The 17184-nt window shown below is 44.9% G+C and overlaps 1 protein-coding gene across 1 annotated transcript in view; it reads left to right on the plus strand.

Annotated features, from left to right (window-relative positions):
• The first annotated feature begins 4776 nt into the window (after positions 1 to 4776).
• The window catches only part of SCUBE2 (signal peptide, CUB domain and EGF like domain containing 2), a 40786-nt gene continuing 28378 nt past the window's right edge, over positions 4777 to 17184 (plus strand). The window contains exons 1-5 of the mRNA XM_027884546.1: positions 4777 to 5098; positions 6937 to 7059; positions 7516 to 7641; positions 10866 to 11000; positions 16747 to 16872. Of these exons, the coding sequence (XP_027740347.1) occupies positions 4777 to 5098; positions 6937 to 7059; positions 7516 to 7641; positions 10866 to 11000; positions 16747 to 16872 (832 nt within the window). The remainder of the gene's footprint in view (positions 5099 to 6936; positions 7060 to 7515; positions 7642 to 10865; positions 11001 to 16746; positions 16873 to 17184) is intronic.

Raw genomic sequence — 17184 nt, forward strand, 5'->3', positions numbered from 1 at the left:
TAGCATTAATGTGCTATTTCCAAAAGCCTCTTATAATTTGGCTAGTCATCTTTTGTTCTTTGCCTGACTGCAGGTATGTATGACATTTTAGTGTCTCATTTCAGTTTTGTGTCTGATCTGTTCAGCTAAATGCCTGCCTCTCAGCACCAGTGTAGCCTTCTCCCAAGCAGTTGCTGTGGATCAGACTGCCATCAGTGCAAGAGATGCCTGCTCAGTAGTCAGGGAATGGGGAGAACAGGAGGGCAGAGTGACTACTGCAGATCTTGGAAGGTGTCTGTGAGTACACACACGTGGATGTGCTGCCATTCACTGTCTCAAACTGTATGAGGTCATCACTGAATATTTTATACCATCAAGGAGAACACAGAACAGAAGAAGTTTGGTCATTAATGTGGAGGTATCTGTTCCTTCGCCTCTCATGCACACCCTGGTCTGTGGTGGAGGCTTTTTTAAGCAAAGCAAAATAGCAAATGATAATATGTCCCTTTGGGAAACCACACCAGTCCAGAACTGGTGGTGATTCTGCACTGCACTCATCTGATGGTGTCGTCCTGTGGGCTCACTGGGGAGATGCTGAGAGGGTGAACTCAGCCTGACCTGTGCTCTGGTGCGGTGGTGCCTGTGGCCTGATCCTTAGACAGGTTTGGGTGGTGCAGTCGTGAACTCAGCACCTGCTGCCAGGTGTGCTGAGCCTTTGTGAGGTGCCAAACCTGCCACCTGGAAACTGAGACCATTTTAATTCCCTGGGCTTTTTAGACCTGCTGCTCTTAGTTCCTCTGCAGGGCACTACAGGGATGGACATGGGTGAGGCCTGGATGGAGCTGAGAGGTAAGTACAGCTTTGGAAGCACGTTCACTTCATCAAGATAGCCTCGGATATTTCAGATTTCCTCGAAGGGAAAGGACCAAAAAGAACAGTGGGCTCAGTGTGTTGTGCAGCTGCTGGGGGCACAGCCAGTGATTGCTGACTAACTGGTCCAGACACAAGTTTAGAAGTGTTACCATTTGTTGTAGTGATGACTTGGAAAGTTCTCACAAAGAAATACAAATGTCTAAAAGTTAGTGAAACGTCTCCTTTTCCCCCCTACTAATTAAAGATTTATATGCTTTAATAGAACTTACTGCATTCAGTTCTGCAATAAAGAGGAACCTTTCTTCATTTCAGTGACAGTGGCATTTTAAGATGCAAAGTCTACAACGTTTAAAATATCACTGGTGGATCTGATGTTTGGTTTGGGAAAGTTTTCTACATGTGACATAAAAAGACTTAGACAAGGAGTATAAATTATGTGAGAGGGTTTTTTATGCTCTTTGTGACCAGAGAAACCTCAAATTTCCTCTTTCCCTGAGATAAGCCCTTTGCAGGTTCTGCTTCCAAGGAAAGTCACTGTTAAAATGCAAAACTGAATGCTGATTACTGAAGATGTCATTTTACACAGAATTCAGCAACCTATTTGGTAGCTTGGAAAACTCTTGGACGGGAAATATTAAGTGCAAAAGTCTGAGCAATTCATTTCAAAAGAAAACAATTGTTCAAAACCCATCATACACCTGGAGTTGAGTAAGACTTGAAGCTACAGCTCTGAAAAGCTTTGGAATAATTAAATACTTGGATATATTTCCTCACTTGTCTGTTCCTTTCTTTTTTTTTTTTTTTTGTTTTGGCACCTCCCCCCATGCCCTTCCCAGCTGTTTTCAACTTCTGTCACAAGCACTCATTAAGCTCACTCAGTCATGTTAAATTTTGGGTCAATATGATGCACTGGAAGTCTGCTGGGCTGAGCAGCTATTGCTCACTAAAGTGCAAAGGAAATGGCAATCTAGTGGTCTTCAGACAATGTTTGCTCATCATCAAATAAGAAAATATAGAATGGATTATGAAGCATAAAACAGTTTATAGTCCAAATTTTCAGAGAATAATAATCCTCTTTACTCAGGGCAACAGGTGTACAATTTGTGGAGCAGTTTTTACATCCAGCTGCTCTATGGCAGCTTAGTCTCCATCTCTCAGTGTGAGGCAACTTACAAGTGATACTCAAAGTGGAAGGCGGGGGATTTGGGAATTGGGAACTTACCTGTAAGGAAAGGTTCCTTTGGAGCAGCAGTCGGTGTTCCTGGCAGGGCTGTGCTCCTGTTGATACAATGAGATCTGACAGTGTTCGTGGCAAGAAGCCCCAGGCTTTGCAACACTGTAAGGTGGCGGCACGCACTGGTACGGTTGGAAAGAGCAGACAGGTTTCCTGAGATGCAGCTTTTCTCCAAACATCAACCAGCCAAACCTGTCTCCCCCCAAAACACCTGTGGAGCAGAACTGAATGGGGCTCTGGCCCAGGCAACATGAATATTCCATTCAAGACAAAGGTGCTGTGTAGTATCCAGAGGAGCAAAAGCACCGCTGTTGGTTTTAGGATCGTTATCCATAAGGTATGAAAATATCCTATTTGCACACAATTCTTGTAGATATTTACCAGTAAGCTATTTTTCTCCCTGAAACTTTGTGATTTTTATTTTATTTTAAGTTGCTGGAAAAATCCCCAAGGGGTCTCTTCTTGTTGAACTGCCTGCTATGTTTGTTTTTCTTTCCTCATACTTAACTTAGTGCTGAAGTTGAGTCTTAAGGATTTTTCTAGCTACTCTCTCCGAGTAAAGATCTTAGTAGCTAGAGCAGTACCCTGTGACTCTCTAGTTGAATAGAAACATTTAAAAAGGCTACACAAAGACATCTGAGTGGAGGTCTGAGCTTGTCTGGTTTGTGTCTTTAAGAAAGAGATATTTTAATGGCAATTCTTCATCATAAACAAAGGAGTGTTGTATGTGAAATAATAGCCAGGATCCTTCACAAAACACTTGGAGATTTATGTAGAAGAAATGGTTTCATTAGCTAAGATAAATTTGATATTGTTCTGTTTGTTTTCCAAGCTGCATTGAGGTCTTTTGATCTAACTCAGGCATTCCCAAGTGTTTATGTCTCACTTTATGTTCTAGTTTACAGAAGTAAGAAAAATGCTTTGCTTTTACTATGTCTCAGAAAGCTTTAGTTTTTTTGTGTGTATGACTCTTCAATGTCTCTTTCTGCTACAGTCTTCATATGTGTCCCTATTTCATATATTTTGTCAAATCTAGTGATAAATGTTAATTAAATTAATATCGGTCAAATTCACTGAGGAAACTTGACTGGAAAGTGCCTAAAGTGTGTTATCAGCTTTTCTGTGAGATGGCTTGAAGGCACATACCTGGATGGGAAGTGGCTTCTCTGTACATTTGGGAGAGTTGTTTGTAGAGACACCTTAGCTGATATCCCTGTTTGAGGGGTGTGCGAATTCCCATTGTAAGTATGATTGTTTATTCATGAGATCATGGAAACTTGTCAGGAAAGCCTTCGCTCATTTATTACTTTCTGTTGGTAAGGGGACACTTGGGGTATGGTGTGGGTCTGGAGAATCCTTGGAGTGTTCAATGAGCAAGCTTTATGTATTTAGAGATGAGATTGACTAAGACTGAAATCATCCAGGAGACACAATAGGTTGTTTCTCATTGGATTTAAAAAGAGAATAACTTTGATCATTTCAAAAGCAATGAAGCCTGATGCTCCAGTGAGAAAGGAGAGTGGTAATTTATAGCTGCCATTAAGGAAACAAAGACAAAGACTGAGGGAAAGTTTCGTTCTGAAGATTTACTAATGTGTATAAACCACCCTTGCAACTAGAAATAGCTCGGTGTTTCTCACAGAACAAAACAAAGGAGAAAGGGCAGTGAAATGGGAAGGGGAGGGAGGGCTGGAAAAGAATACTGCCTGCTTTTACTTGCACCCTGAAAGGTCAGACATTAGTTAGGAAATTGTGGTTTTGGTGAATAATGTATGAGCCACTTTTACCTGCTAAAGGAGGGACAGCTGTGAGAAATCCCTGGCTGGGAATGGAGGTGGGAGGCGTGGGCTCGGGTTTGGCCTTCAGACGGGGATTCACGCACTGCAATGGGGTGTAATTACACAATAAAAATCGTAATGCCGTGTTTTTGAAGAAGCACAAGTGAGGCTGTGGCGAGCTGTGTATGTTTGGGGCTGTGACAGGGTGCCGGCACACAGGGTGTCTGCACGGGCTTGTCTCCGCTGCAGGAGATGATTTCCCGGGCCGCGGCAGCGCGGGGAGCCCCGGGCCGGGCGGAGTTGCCGCTGGCACCCGCAGCCTGCGTGTGAGGTATCCGCGCTCCTTCGGGAGGCACCGAGACACCTGTGTTTGGGGCGCTGTGCAGGTGTGCGAGCGCCGGTGCCGGCCCAGGGAGGGGCTTTTCCTGCGGGATGGATGGGGCGGTTCGCGTGCCGGGAGTGGCGGGGCAGGGCAGGGCAGGGGAGGGGAGGGGAGATCCGCCCAGCCCAGCCCAGCTCAGCTCAGCCCTCGCCACCCCGCGCCCGCGGTGTGTGCGAGGCGGGCCGGGCGCCCGCAGACACCTCCTCCCTCGGCCGCCGCCTCCTCCCGCCCGGCGGCGGCAGCAGCAGCCGCAGCGCAGCCGCCGCAGCGCCATCCATGGGGTCCGGCGGCCGCCGCGGCGCGACGGGGGCGAGGGCGCTGCCGCTGCTGCTCCTGCTGCTGCTGCTGCCCGCACCGGGCAGCCCCGCCGCGCTGCCACTGCCCGGTGAGTGCCCCCTGCCCGGTAAATGTCCCCTGCCCTGACCCGGTGAGTGCCCCCTTGCCCGCTGAGTGCCCGCTGCCCCAGCCTCTGCCCGCTCGCCTCATCCCTGTTCAGCGGGTCCCCCCCGGGCTCCCGGCGCCCTCCCCTCATGGTCTGGCCGCGGTGCCCGGGGCAGGGGGAGGCCGGTGGCGAAGGGAAGGAAAGGGGAGCGGCGGCCGATCCCGAGGTGGGGCTGGTGGGATCGTGCCCGGAGCGGGGGGATCGCTGCTCTCAGGGCGCTGCGGGCTCCGTGGGTGCGAATGCCGCTTTCCCGGCGTTTCCCTCTCCCTCGGGAGCGGGACGAGTCCCGGGACAGGGCACCTTTGCCGAGGGAGCGGCGTGTAAACTGCGTGTGCCGCGGGTGAAGCCGCCTTCGGTCCCCGAGGAACGAGCCCAGCGGTTCTCCCGCAGCCTCCGCCGCCTCCTGCCAAGTTGAGGGCTGCGATGTTTGCTCACAGTCTCGTTCCTCCAGGGTCTCTCTTCGGCTCAGGACACTGACACTGCAAGGGGAAATCTCCCTGCCTGTGCCTATGGATTTTTTCCTAGCCCTCCTTTCCATGCCTCTGCATGCGTTAGTGCTGGGGCTCCTTGCTGCGGTTCTTTCCCGCATGCTGCAGATCACAGAGGGTTAATGTGGAAAGAAGACAGCAGAGCGGCTGTCTCGCCACTGCCACGAGATCTAGTTGATGTGTCAGTGTAATGTCTTTTAGGGAAACCCCCTCCTTGCTGTGTGTTTTCTGGGACTCCTCTTGCCAGGACAGGTGTGTCCCTGTGGCTCGGGCTGGGAAGGGGACAGCTGTCCGTGTCGGGGATACTCAACCAGTGCTTGCGGCTGATGCTCCTTCCTTGCCCGTCCTTTCCTTGTGCCCCACCTACCTGAGTCCCACTAGCTGGAGGCTCCTCGGCCATTCCTGCACCCCTCCTTGCATGACTTGTTCCCTCAGTTCACCACCTCCTATGTTTTTTAATGGCTTGACTTTTCTGCTTTGAGAGGAAGGGGATTTTGCTGCTCTTCCCAGCTCTTTTCTGCTGTTTTCCACCTTCTTACTTTCTGGTGGCAGTATCTGGGGACCCCATTGCTGCTACTGTAGCCCGATGCACCTGAGAGCCAGAAAAGCGCTGCTGCTCTAGCACTGGCTCTTTGCCTTGTTTCCCACTGCCAAACCCCATTAGGAGTTAAAACTGAGTGAGCACTTTCTGCAGTTGGCAGCTGCTGCAGTACCTACAGGCATATTTTGTGACTGGGGGAAAGAAAAAAAAAAAAAAAAGCAGGATGAATGCTATAATTGTAAATGGGAAAAGTGCTGGCTGAAATTCCCCTTTAGAAAGTGATCCCCACTATAAAAAGTGGCTGACCACTGAAGTAGTCACCTTCTGCTGATACTCGTGCACTACTTCTTGTTTTAGGAGTCAGTTTTTATACCTGTGTGAAGTGTTGCTTCAACAATTCTCCCTTTTAGCTAGTTGCTGGAAATCTTCCTGTTTCTGTGTTTCAGTTCTCTTCTGGTGTATGAAAAACTTTTGCTGATGTCTTTTGCTGCCTGTAACTTTTCTTCCTCTTCTTCTGTCTACACTTCTTCATCTCCAGGACTTCTTCCTGTTGGTGTTTCCCTTTCTCTTCATTTCCTGTGCTCTGAAGTTTCCACCTGGATATTTTGCTTCAGTATGCTGTGCTTTGTGATGGCTGGCCAGGTTATTTGGCAGTGCTGCTCACCAGATACTATTCTTGTATTTAAAAAAGTTATTCTTGAATTATACATCTTTTTAATGGTAAGTCGGTCTTTTGACACGTTGGTGGTGACTTTGGAAGTACATTTCTATCAACTCCGCTTGTTAGTTTAAAAACCATTTGGCTTCCTGCAGGTGATGCATGGATGTGATCAAGAATTTTTTCAATAACTGTCTTTTATTAATCAGAAACATGAACAATCTCTAATGAATCTCTCTAAAACTGTCAGCTGAGTTTCATGGAGCACCTGGCTGGCCCATAATAGATTGTTTTGGATGCATTTATAAATGGATATGAGAGTTTAACAAGAGCTTACCTGAATTGCACACAAATACATCTATATGCAGGTAGAACATTATCCAAATTGAAGTGCAGATATGGTCTCTGCATGTTTCTGTCCTGACTCACAAATACACACAACATGCACGTGCGCACCATAAAGAGGTGCTCAGCCTTGTCATCTCATCGGGGATGTGTGCACGAGACATGCCCTGTTCTCCTCCTGCTGACACCCTTTCTGAATCTGCTGTCTTTTCCCAGATGTGGATGAGTGTGCCCTGGGCCTTGACGACTGCCACCCAGATGCTATTTGTCAAAACACCCCGAAGCTGTACAAGTGCATGTGCAAAGTGGGTTACACTGGTGAAGGGAAGAAATGTGAAGGTAAAGTGACTGGAGCACCTGCTCTGCCTGTGTCAGCATGGAGTGTTTCTAAAAAGATAGAACCATTAAAAAAAAAAACGGTTTAGAATATGGGGGATGATTTTCAATCAAAATAGTCATTGTTTCTTCACCTGATTTACTTCTTGTTTACAAACTCAGAGGCAGACAGTTGGCATGGATTGTCACCTAGTCATATCGCTTGGCCTGATAATTAGTTTGTTGTTTAACCAGAAGCCTTAAAAAATGTCAGGTAAAACTGAAAGAAAAACTGCAAGGGAATCTCAGGGCATTTTGTCAGTCTTCAGAAACATAGAGCAAGTAGTGTGTTAAACATAGGCTATTTGCAACACGATGATGATTTTGGACAGCGGTTGCTGCTCACATTTACGCAGTCGCATCTCTGTCTATAACACTCAAGCAAACATCCATCATACTGACTTTTGCTTTATTCCTTAGACATTGATGAATGTGATAATGACTTCAACGGAGGCTGTGTCCACGAGTGTTTCAACATTCCAGGAAATTACCGCTGCACTTGCTACGATGGCTTTATGTTGGCTCATGATGGCCACAACTGCCTGGGTAAGAAGCGTGCTCATAAGCAGTGTGAGTGGTGATGCTGACAGAACCCTTTAGCTGCATCCACGGGAAACACATGGCTACCTGCTGGGCTGGATCAGCTCAGCTAGAGAATGTTGCATATGGGACAAAGGATTTCCAGGTACTGATGTACCATCTCAGTGTGGCTCTTCCCCCCTGTGCAAATGAGGATAATTATGCTATATATCTGTTGAGTGCACTGGGTTTAAGTGGATGAAGTGTTATCTATTATTCTAAATGAGTTTATATAAAAGAATAGATGCTGTCATTATCCTATCAGTTCCAAAGTTAGTTCAGGATCAGTTGTAAGTTGTGTTACCAGGCTTAGAAATCTTCTCTCTCATATATCTATAATGCGGGGACTTCTCACCCTTACTGTGTCTGAGTACTTCCTGAAAGCAAAGGATGATTTGGAGCATGCAGTAGCTATAGATGATAGAGGCCATGGAAGTACAGAGGGACTAAACCAAATGCTTGGAGTTTCCCTGGGTGGTTAGTGTGAAGCAAAGTACACAAGTCTGGAAGTGTTTTCAATCCTGGCAACACTCCCTTGACCCTGCATGCACACACTTTCTCTGGCCATCTTTTTAATTTCTTTATTTAAGCCCTCGATAGTTTCTTTTTTTGTGTGCCAGCAGGTGAAAAGCTTTAAAAATGGGTAACAGGACTTTGTCGCTTTGCTTGTTCCAGCACAGGGGTGCAGCAGCGTACAGGAAGTACAGAAAGGTATGAGCTGTCAGCCTGTTGGCTGTTGACAGAGACTCCTGTTGATGAAGCTGCCCTGCTTCCAGGACCCAGGCTGGACACCCTGTGTGATTCCTCGCTGTGCTATCTGTCCCATTTGCTTTTCCAGAGATGGCTCGGTTTTTCCCTACTGCTGCACTCAACGTGGATGTGCCTGGACGTGCTTCCATGCCCGTGTCAGTCAGAGGGAAACTTGCTCTCAGAGCATAATTTTAATAGGTAGTTAGCTTGACTGGGGTATTTCCCATTAATGTATGGCATATCAGATGGGGAATCAGACCATCCCTAGGCTGTATTTTCTGCTGGGACAAATCATAAAAGCTCTGGAGCACTCAGTGGGATTGCGTTGGGTTTTACCTGCTGGGAACCTGTTGTGTGCCCGCAGATTAACCTCGTTGCAGTGTAAGCAGAGGAGAGGATGAAGTCACTGGATCCCAAATATTTCAATAAATTAAGTAGAGGGGGAAACAAAATATATACTGATAATTTAAAATAATAAGAAGTCCTTCTTATTTTTGCATTTGTGTAAATACACAGTGGAGTTCAGTTGAGGTTACCATGAAGAGCTGGTGGTGAATGAACACACTGTCTCTTACAATGCCACAAAAAGGTATATATATATATATATATATATATATACATATATATATAGTACCCAGCAGCCCCTCCAGAGCATACTTCAGCTGACTTGCTTGTGATCAGTGAGACCTAGACATAACTTAGACCAAAATCTACCACCTGCTATGTTACTGGGAAGCTGCTCAGTGTTGCATGGCAGACTTCTAAAATAAAATAAAATAAAATGTCACTGACATAGAACAAAGTTTTTACCACTGACACACCAATTCTGAAATGTGATGTAAATGTTTAATAAATATTTTGGCATACAGCAAATTGGATCACATCTTCTCTTAATCTGCTTATTTACTTTGTTCACGCCAGGGTTGCCCTCCTCTCACCCTTATTTTTGAAGATCTCTGCTGTGTGCCTGGGTTTAAGCCAAATAGACAATTACTTGTTGGAAAGAGATGATTTTTTTGAAAGCTATCCAAGGTCTGTAAGACAGAAACATCTGCTGGAGTTCAAATCTCTAGCACTAAAGACTCGTGGTGGCTGTTTATTCACGATTGTTTGCACATTCACATCACTGTAGAACTCTAAAATACTCAGCTTCTTTGTGATGGAGATATGTCAGCCGCTCCATTTCTACAGCAGGTCACATTCTTTTGCATCCAATTGGCTTACTCACTGCCTTCAGTAGACATTAAATCTGTTGTAATACTATATTATGCTTCTTACTAAAAGCCTCTCTTTCTCCTTCTTAAAAAGACAGCTGTTTTCTGCCAGAAATGCTACAATGTTAAATTAAAAACATTGTACTATGAGCCAGGAACAATGAACAGAACAGGGAGCTAACACAATGTTTCATATGAATTTGCAAATGAGACCAGTGCTTTGCCTCAGTGATGTTTTGTACTGTTTGACGGAGCATTTTTACTTCCTGTTAAAATGGCATTTCTGAAAATTAGGGTAGGAAAATTAGTTGCTGGTAGTGGTTACAAAACCCCTGTGCTTATTAAGGGGTAAAATTGCAAAGAATTGGAGATTGGGATGAGCATCCTGTTGTTCAGGCTTAGAGGAAGTTTTTCTACTCTTTGGTTCTCTTGGATGTCTTGCAAGCAAAGCCCTTCTGTGTTCTCTGGTGTTGCTGAAACTCTGAATATTGCAAAATCAACTTTAAAACTGTTTCCAGAACTTCTGCTCTTGTCCTTGACTGCAGTGAGGCAACATAGCAGCAGCCTTGATGATAAGTGATGATGGCCTAGACTTGAGGGAGGAGATGATAAATCAACCCGAGCTTATGATGTCCTGATGAACAGATGTGGTGTGTGAGTTCTAGCTAGGGTGAAAGTAAGGAGCAGGGGATGAGTTTTTAGCTAAATTTGTTTTGAGATTTGTGTTTTTCCTGCTTTCCCTTTGCTTCAGAATGGAGGCTTTCTGGTAAAACACCTTTTATAGCTTGGAAGGGTTTGGAGCCAAAGTTGCATCCCACTGAGCAAGACAGATCCACGTATGGTTGCTCAACCCAGATGAAACTGTGGTGTGGTGGTGCCACCCAGCTGCACGAGGGGCAGGGAATGTTCCTGTGGGTAGTGGATAGATAACCCTGTTTCTGGCTCCACTGAGGCTACTCTGCCTCAGCTGTAACAGGCAACCCTGGTGAGTTGGCCAGCATTTCTTGGGGGCCCTGTGACCACTTGGGCAAACTGCAAACAGGGGAAGAGCAGCAGCAAAAATGTGCTTTCCCAAGGGTGACAGCACAACAACAACAGGGTAGCCTGGGGTGTCTCAGCTGCCTGGGTGTTTACACGGTTACAGTGGAGTCGATGTCCGTCTGTGTGCACACTGAGTGTTGTGGTGTCAGCACAGAGCTGATCCCTCTCTTCTCCTCTCTCTTTCAGACACAGACGAGTGCATGTTCAACAACGGTGGCTGCCAGCATGTTTGTGTCAACACCGTGGGGAGCTATGAGTGCCGCTGTAAGGAAGGGTTCTTCCTGAGTGATAACCAGCATACCTGCATCCACCGCTCTGAAGGTACTGGCTGCTGCCCTCCAGGCACCAGGCAGCAGTTTCTGACAGAGGCTGACCGCAAAATCTCCAAAGCATCTTCGAAAGTATTTGTAGGTTGAGGTTTTCAAAGCTGTGAAGTGTCTTGAAGTCCTCACTGCTTTTAAAGGGAACAGTGTGTCAGAATCTTCTAAGTGGCTTTGAAGACTCTACATCCCTTCTGCCTCTTTGATCCCACCTGTATGTCTGCAGTGTTGTGCTTGTTAAAGGCTGCACTGCTGTACTCCCGGTGTACTTGGTGCTCTGTTGTGCAGCTAAGCTGTGTCCTGATCCGAGGAATGGCAACAAATGGAAGGACATCAAGTCCCAGCCATTTTTATTGACTTCAGTTACAGGGCAATACCTGCATTACCTTCAGGTACCTTTTAGATTCCCTGTGCAGTGTTTAGGTTTCAGCTAAGAGATTTATTGTTTGTCAGCCCCAAAGGTATTCAAATCGCGTTCTTTGTTTTGAGTGAAACCTTTATGAAGCGACCTTTGAGAGATCAGAGAGTCTTGGATATCTAATCAGACATCAGATTGAACAAAATTATTTTGGATGCCCTCAGGGAATACTTTAAAGTGGTTGTTCAGATCAGGGAGTTGTCCATTGAACTGTATGGTGAAAATCTCAGTAAGAAGTATTTAAAGCTGCAAAGCTTTCTTTAATCTATGGCTTATCACTGGCATGACTGTAAGAGGAATCTAAGCATGAATAAACAAATCTCACTTTAAAAATCCCCATAGTGAAGAGATCAACATTCATAGATGTATATGACCATCCACAGATGAGTATTCAGAGGTGGCTGTCATCTAACAGAGTGACTTGATCCTTTGTTTGACTTCAGAATTTCTGTTCTCAGCTTCTCTGCTCCTGGGCTTGGTCTCAAGGGGATCAGGTGATGATTTCTTAGGCTGTTGCCCGTCTTGCCGCTGCAGGGGCTGAGCCAGGAGTGGGGACAAGCAGGAAGGCTGCAGTGCTGGGACAAGGCATTTCCCTTTGTGTTGCCTTGCTAACAGTAACGTGTGTTTGTGTGCATGAACGGATGATGTGTCTAAGAGTGAAAATTGTTTGCTTGATCTCCTTGTCTTGTCTGATGCCAAGGGAGGAAAAACCTCCAACTCTTTATTCGTACTTGCTGCTACTTGAGTACCTTCTGCTCTCCCGAACTAACAACAGCAACATTCCCTGTCGTTAATATTTGTTCCCTAAATTGTACACATGGAATTCAACCTCTGTTGTCTTCTTTTGGAAGATGCAGTTAATTTCTCTTAACTTTTTTTTTGCAAAAAAGGCGCTTTTTTTTTCTTTTTTTTCTATTTTTTTTTTTTTTGGTAATACCAAATCACCACTGAATTTGGGGATTTTTCTTTGAAAAGAAAAATGAAGATGGAGAAAGAAGATCCTTTTTTTTTTCCCTAAAAGCTACTAAATAAAAATATATTTTTATAAGAACCAGTCTTAAGGAAGATAAACACAGTTTTTGCGTTAAATGCTTTTTTTCTTCTTGCTTGTTCTGCTTTCTTTAAAAGCAATTTTTTCAGGTGATCATGCTGTGACTGCTTCCCTCCCACCTCCCTTCCATTACTGTAAAGCACTCCATGGGATTCCCCATGTTCTTTTTTTTTTTTTTAAACTTCTTTTTCCCTTGGGTGGGCAGATCTGTTGTAAACCCCATCTCCCTGCTTTATCTTTCCCCTTACTTTGTTCTCTGCTTTTCTGCTCATTGCTGGGACTTCTGTTCTCTGCCTTGTGCACGCATCGTTCAGTGTATGTTCTTTATTAGTTCTCTCTTGAGACCTCACAACATTGATCAAAGCAACCTTTGGCACCTGCTGCCTGGACCATGTATTCAGTTTTGCTTCTTGTCTGTAATATAAAGGAATATTTCCTTCCCTGTCTTCCAGCCCAGTTAAGATTGTTCGTATGTTAATGCCTGAGAGACCTTCCTTGTGTTCTGCAATACTGGCCATTACATACACAGGAAAAGAGTGAACTGGAAAGTTAAGATAGGAAAAAGAGAGAGGCTTGAGGCTCTTGTATTCCTTCTGAGGAGCAGTGTAAGAGGGGAACCTGAGAGTCATCTGCCCTTCAAAGTCTATCTGTAACTCTCCTCGGGGTGACTTGTCACCTGCTGTGACATGGGACTCAAAATGAGACAGCTATTAGAGGAGAGTTTCATAACTAAGGTTGATTTTTTTCTTCTGTTGTGACTGTGTTGGTCTGAAGCACAGGGGTGCTCTTGATGGTTCTGCCTAGCCCCTGCTTAAGTCACAGGAACTGAAAGTGTCCTGGGAAGTTGTGAACAATCCTATTTTTTTCCCCTTGTCTGTCTGCACTAAACAAGCTCTTCTTCATCCACATGTGGGAGAATGAATTTCTCAGCCTTGGGAGGCTGTTAAAGTAGCTGGCAGGACAGGCATGGATATGTATCTCATTTCTGTGTTTAACTTGCACCATATTACAGAATACAAAATTTTGAAGGACAAGAGATGTAAAATACGCAGCACATCTTGTGGTTGCTGTTGCAGTGGATGGCAAATCTTGCTGCTCTCCCTTGTGGTATTTCACAGGCATAGCTATCTGCTTGTTGGGCTGAATCAATGGAAGCGAACGGGATCTGCAAGATGAAAGCCACATTTGAAATTACTGTGTGGACTGAAAGCTCGTACACAGGGCACCATCTCAGCTGCTGCTCTTGGAGTCCTTCTGACTGTGGAGAACAGTGTTAACTGGAAAGGTTTTTGGGAAAAGTTACCTTAACACTAGGGTGTAGAAAGCATGAAAAAAGAGTAAAGCATTTCCTGGGATGTCCTCTTCTGCTGCCTGAGCTCAACACTTGACTTTTAGAGGGTACCTCTGAGAATCTATGGTAACTCTTTGTACAAATGCATCCTCTCCCCCTGTCCTGTTGAATGCCTGAGTGTGCTCTAAATGGAGCCTTGATGCTCTTAGCAGACTGGAAATGTTGTCCCCACATCTCCTGTGCCAAAAAAAGAGAAAGATTTAAACACAGGTCATACATGTAATAGATTAATGCAGAGTGACCTGATAGGGAAATACTGTGCTGGCTTTTCTTGCCTGCAGTTTGCCAGGGATGGGAGTGCTCAGATAATTTGCTGGGTAACTTCAAAAAGGTCCAGTCATCAGAAAGGACTCATCTGGTTTGGGATCTTTTTGGCCAGGCAGGCACTGGATTTGTCTCTCTTGGCTGAGTGTGGCAATCGAGAGTCATCCATCCAAAGATACTTGTGTGTCAGTTGGGCAGGGTCTCGTGCAAGAGAAATTGTGGTGGGAAGCATGTGGTGGGATTTGACCAAAATTTGTTTGGGATTTGGTTCTGGATCACAGTCTGCCACTGCAACAGCTTGGGAACAGTGCGACCTGAGAGACTCTGTGTCCATGAAGGAGTCACACAGCATTTATGGCTTTACAGATGTCTCTTTAAAACAACCTTTTAAAATGAGAGAAGTCTTCCACCACCTTTGGAAACAAGCAGGAGCTTCACAGTAAATGCGAGAATGTGTGACTGCAGGGATCTTCTCTGAAGTGCTACCTTTTGGGCCAGCCACATTTTGGTGGGTTTGGTCAAGTACCTCGTCACACAATGGGTACTTTGTTGTTAAAATGCATCCTGGTTTGGAAAGTGCAGTTTCAGCTTCCTGTGGAGACCTGATTGAATTCTGCTCACTCAGAACGGAGCAATCCCAAATGGAGCATTTAAACAGTTTGTCTGGTTTCAGTGAACTTTACCAAAATACCTGCTTGAACAGTTTTCTTTTTGGTAGATCAGTAGAGACAAAAAGAATAACTTTGTTAACAGAAACTAAGCTGCTAATTCTGTTAATGCTCTCTAATGCCTCTGAGCTAACAGACCAAATCATATTGCATGCTAAAGACCAGAACTTTCTCCAAAACACTGGCATTAATGAGGCTAATTTGTGGCCTCATAGGTTGACTGTTCTTTGACTGACACAATAATGGATGACAGCTTTCATGTGGGCTCCTTGGACTGTGTCTTATGTGCTGCAGGATTTGAAGTCTCATTGTCTTGTTGGACTTCTAGAGAGTCCTCACTGTGGGAAAGGAATCAAAAAGCCAGTAGAGCAGAATAATCTGGGCTCTGCAACGTCCATTCTTTTGTTGCTTAAGCTGTCTTAATAGAGAAAGGATACTGTAGCTGGTGCTTAGATGGCCAGAATAGCAGTGTAGAGCAGGGACCTAATTGAAGTGTAGTGGAATAATAGTGACGAGCTGACCTCTCTGCTTGACAATGCAGTGGGTTTGTGTCATTTAGTAATAAGGCTGCAAAAAGGGCTGTGTAAGTTTAAAAAAGATGTCAGGTGTGGAATTGTTCTCACCATCCCGTTTTAGCTGTATGGTCACCCTTTTTGTTCTGCCCCTCATTGTGCATCTGCTCAGCTCAGTAGAAGTTCACTGAGGTGATGCGGGACAAGCCCTTGCAGCAAAAGTATGTTCCACTTAGTCTTCTCAAATGAAATGTTGTCACTGAGAAAGAGCATTTTGGTGTACCTTGTCTTATTAAAGCCAAATGCACCAAGACAGAGAATTTTATGGCAAAAGTGTGTTCTCTTTATACCTGAGGAGAGCATTCAGCTGTCTTCTCTCCCAGTTTTGGAGCACTATAGAGGACTTAATCAAAAATCTGTGGTATACTGTTGAAAGAAAAACTCTTTGTCTAATTTGGTCTAATAATCCTATCTGATAACTCAGCCAGCTGCTGGTTTTGTGTTCAATGTGCACAAATGGTGTCACTATCCTGCCAGTGGTAAAGGCATTGATTTCACTGAACCATGGGGCAAGGTGAAGGAAGTTTTTGTAACAATTTTAGGAACTATTCCTTCCTGTTGAAATGTCTGTATCGTTTCACAAAGGCCAGAGAAGACGCTCTGGCAGTCAGGCAGTGCTGTGCATGAACAGCTTGTAACTGTCAGAGATAAAAACGACAGGATGTTTTTAGGAGGTGCAGCAAAAGGAATACAGTCCCTAGTGTCACACTGCTTTTTCATTTGGTTAAAGAAGGCACTGGCACTAAATTCTGGCTGGCTGGGAAGGTATGTAGAAGTACAGAATACTGATATTCCCCAGTGGGTTTATTTTGAGTGGCATTTGTTGAAATAAAAAAAAAAAAAGAAAGAAAATGGTTAACAAAAAAGAGAATTGAGGTACAGCACATGTACAGTCTTCATGTCTGCCTGGTCACTCTTTGGTCACTGCTGAGCCTTTGACTTTGGGAATCTGCTTTGTAGGCCAGTAATTGAAATTGGGATGACTCTTGTTACTGTTGGCTAAACATTCTGGTGGCTGCTCATTTGCAGGGATACAAGAACTTCACTTTAGACTTGAATCTTTCCAGGTATCGGCCACCTTGCAACTTTTATAAAAGAAATGAGGAGGTTTTATGAACACTGGTATAAAGTGAGAGCATTGGGTGAGAATGTAGGGTCAGTACAAATCTAGGGATGTTGCTTTTTGACCTTACAGTGAAAGAACATGGGCGCAGAAAAGATCACAGAAAGAGAAACCTTGGGGCTATTGACTTTGCAGGATGACTTCTTGCCTTTCCTGTCTGTAAACTGAAACTTTTTGCCCTGACACTATAGTCTTCCCACAAGTAGCAGGCTGTATTCTGTGTGTGTGTTGAATGACTTTGTTGCCTGCACACAGAGATGCTGAGGGTGCTGATGCTCTTGCACTTGTTCTGTTTTGCAGAAGGCATGAGCTGCATGAATAAAGACCACGGCTGTGCCCACATCTGCAGAGAAACGCCCAAAGGAGGAGTTGCCTGTGAATGCCGACCAGGATTTGAACTGTCCAAGAATCAGAGGAGCTGCATTTGTATGCAACATTCTGCATGTGCTTATGGTTTCCCAAAGTGAACAAATAGTGTTCTGTTTGCAGTGATGTGGGATTTGGTATGTTACAGCTAAAGTGGGATGACACACCTAAGTTGTGTGCATTTGAATTTAAGATAGAATCAATGCCTTTTGTGGACACTATCACACCAATCTATTAATTGTTATACTGTCTGTAGTTTGGGAATTGTGCCATCATTTATAATGACAGCAAGTTCAGCTCCATTGTGGCAGAGTTCCTTGGGAAAGGGGCATGTTAGGAAGATGTGGATGGTCAAATGGCAACAGAATTTTA

This window comes from Empidonax traillii, unplaced genomic scaffold (genome assembly GCF_003031625.1).
Source record: "Empidonax traillii isolate 1590-97213 ecotype Southwest subspecies unplaced genomic scaffold, ASM303162v1 scaffold148:size1803964, whole genome shotgun sequence".
Lineage (NCBI taxonomy): Eukaryota > Metazoa > Chordata > Aves > Passeriformes > Tyrannidae > Empidonax > Empidonax traillii.